Source organism: Fomitiporia mediterranea (genome assembly GCF_000271605.1).
Source record: "Fomitiporia mediterranea MF3/22 unplaced genomic scaffold FOMMEscaffold_1112, whole genome shotgun sequence".
NCBI lineage: Eukaryota > Fungi > Basidiomycota > Agaricomycetes > Hymenochaetales > Hymenochaetaceae > Fomitiporia > Fomitiporia mediterranea.
Genome location: NW_006761497.1, coordinates 1 through 2,312, shown reverse-complemented (window position 1 = coordinate 2,312; position 2,312 = coordinate 1). Strand labels below are relative to the sequence as shown.

Here is a 2,312-nt window from a genome sequence, read left to right as displayed (position 1 = left end):
GCTTTAAATTATAATACCCCACATTACAAACGTTATGGAACACACAGAACAATTGATAATATATACAAATTTGGTCAATATATTATCATTTGCAACGAAAATCCTACAAAAATACAACAGTAAGGTATCATAGCTTGTTAGATAGGATTAGACAATGAAAGTAAAGGCCATAAAACTTGGCACAATAATAAAATTACCATTGAACAAAATATTCAATTTCTCAAAGGTAAACCTCCTCAAATTGAAGGGGAAAAAATAGACAATACAAACAACAATACAAACAAGTGTTTAATAATTAAAAATAATGAAACAGACAATAGAATAATGAGAACAGACAATGATGATACGGACAACACTGATCCTAACAAAAAAGGAAAAGTGGCAGAACCAACAGACTTAATGGACGACAAAGTTAAATTAACCAAAAAAGAAGTAGAACCTAAATTATGTTGATTGGAACAGAAACAGAAACTGACAGAATGTACTATTGAGCTTGAACAATGTATGGAGAATAAACGTGTAACGAAACACATGTATGCACTTAGTGAAAAGGATGAAGATAATATTGCTATTCATTTAATGGAATTTAATACTAAAATAAGTGAAATACAATTGGATCCGACTTCATTTTATAAAGCAATCCAATGTCCAGATTGTGATTCATGGATTACAGCTATGAAAGATGAAATAAAACAATTAGAAAATCATAATACATGGGAAATCACAAATCCACACAATAATATTAACATCATTGGAACACAATTTGTCTATAAAATAAAGTAATACACTGATAATAGCATAGAAAAATATAAAGCACAATTAGTAGTTCAAGGAAACTATCAGATTGACAGCCTTGACTATCATACAGACAATTTATTTGCTCCTACTGCTAGACTATCTATAGTGTGATTAATATTAGTATGGGCAGCATCTAATAATTATGAAATACATCAGATAGATATAAAATCAGCATATCTGTATGGACAATTGATGGAAGACAAGGAAATATATGTTAAACCTCCTCCAGGTAACTTAATAGACAGACTACAGAATGGACAAATATTACAATTACAAAAAGTGCTATACAGATTAAAACAAGCTGGTAGAAGATGGTATAAAATGCTATCTAATATACTACTTAAATACAGATTAACAAAATCTGAACATGATAATACTGTATTCTTTGCAAAGAAGAAAGAAATAACTGTAGCCATATTATTTGTACATGTTGACAATATTACTATCGTGGCAATGAATAATAATACTATTACAATGATAAAACAATCTATTGTACGTCATTTACAATATACAGACAGTAACGAATTACACTGGCTACTTAGTATAGAGATTCAATGCAACAGAGAGCATAGATTCATCAGGATGTGTCAGACACATTATATTAATAGTATAATAGAATGTTACAAACTTACAAATGAACGAAGTGTACAAACACCCATACAGCCTGGTACACAATTAAAAACAGTATTGCAAACTGATAATGATAGAAAACAAATGTCTGATATACCATACATGAACATGGTTGGTACACTTAGATACATTGCAGACTGTACACAGTCAGATATAGCATTTGCAACAAATCAGTTAGCAAAATACCTCAATGACCCTGGTATGGAGCATTATCTGGCACTTAAACATTGTTACATGTACTTAAAAACTACGAACAATGTCTGGCTCCAACTCAGCAGCACAAATCAATCAATATTGAACAGCTATACAGACACAGACAGTATGATGCAAGAAGGGCATTGTGCAATATCAGGATATGCATTTTACTTGAGTGATTCATTAGTTTCATGGTCAAGTAAAAGACAAACACTGGTGGCAAATTCAATGTATGAAGCTGAATTAATAGCTCTTGCAAGAGGAACACAGGAAGTGATCATACTTATGCATTTAGCTGAAGAGATTCTGCAGGTCTCTGATGCACCAATTAATATCTTTTACAATAACAATACTGTTATATGAATGGTTACATCAGACAAACTCAAATATTCAGAACAAACAAAGCATTTAGATCATAAGAAAGATTTTATTAAATGCTATATTGAGTTAGAGTACATAAATGTGAAATACATACGGACGAACAATCAATGAGCAGATATATTAACTAAAGCACTATATGTACCACAAGTCAAACATCTTACCAGTTTACTCAGACTAGTAAGAGTTTGAAGGGGAGTATTATGAGATGATTAGTTCATCAACAGACAAACCACAAGATGATGACTTCATAATGTCTCAGTTAGAATACATACAATATAAGGACAAGAGACACTGAGCAGTCAATTGTT

The 2,312-nt window shown here is 31.2% G+C and overlaps 1 protein-coding gene across 1 annotated transcript; it reads left to right on the top strand.

Moving 5' to 3' along the window:
- Positions 1-942: 942 nt before the first annotated feature.
- On the top strand, positions 943-1,986 carry FOMMEDRAFT_100062 (uncharacterized protein; the record flags this gene model as incomplete). Its single annotated transcript, XM_007272348.1, has 1 exon — positions 943-1,986. A coding segment is annotated over one exon (1,044 nt), but the record flags the coding sequence as incomplete, so codon positions are not given.
- Between the last annotated feature and the right edge of the window lie 326 nt (positions 1,987-2,312).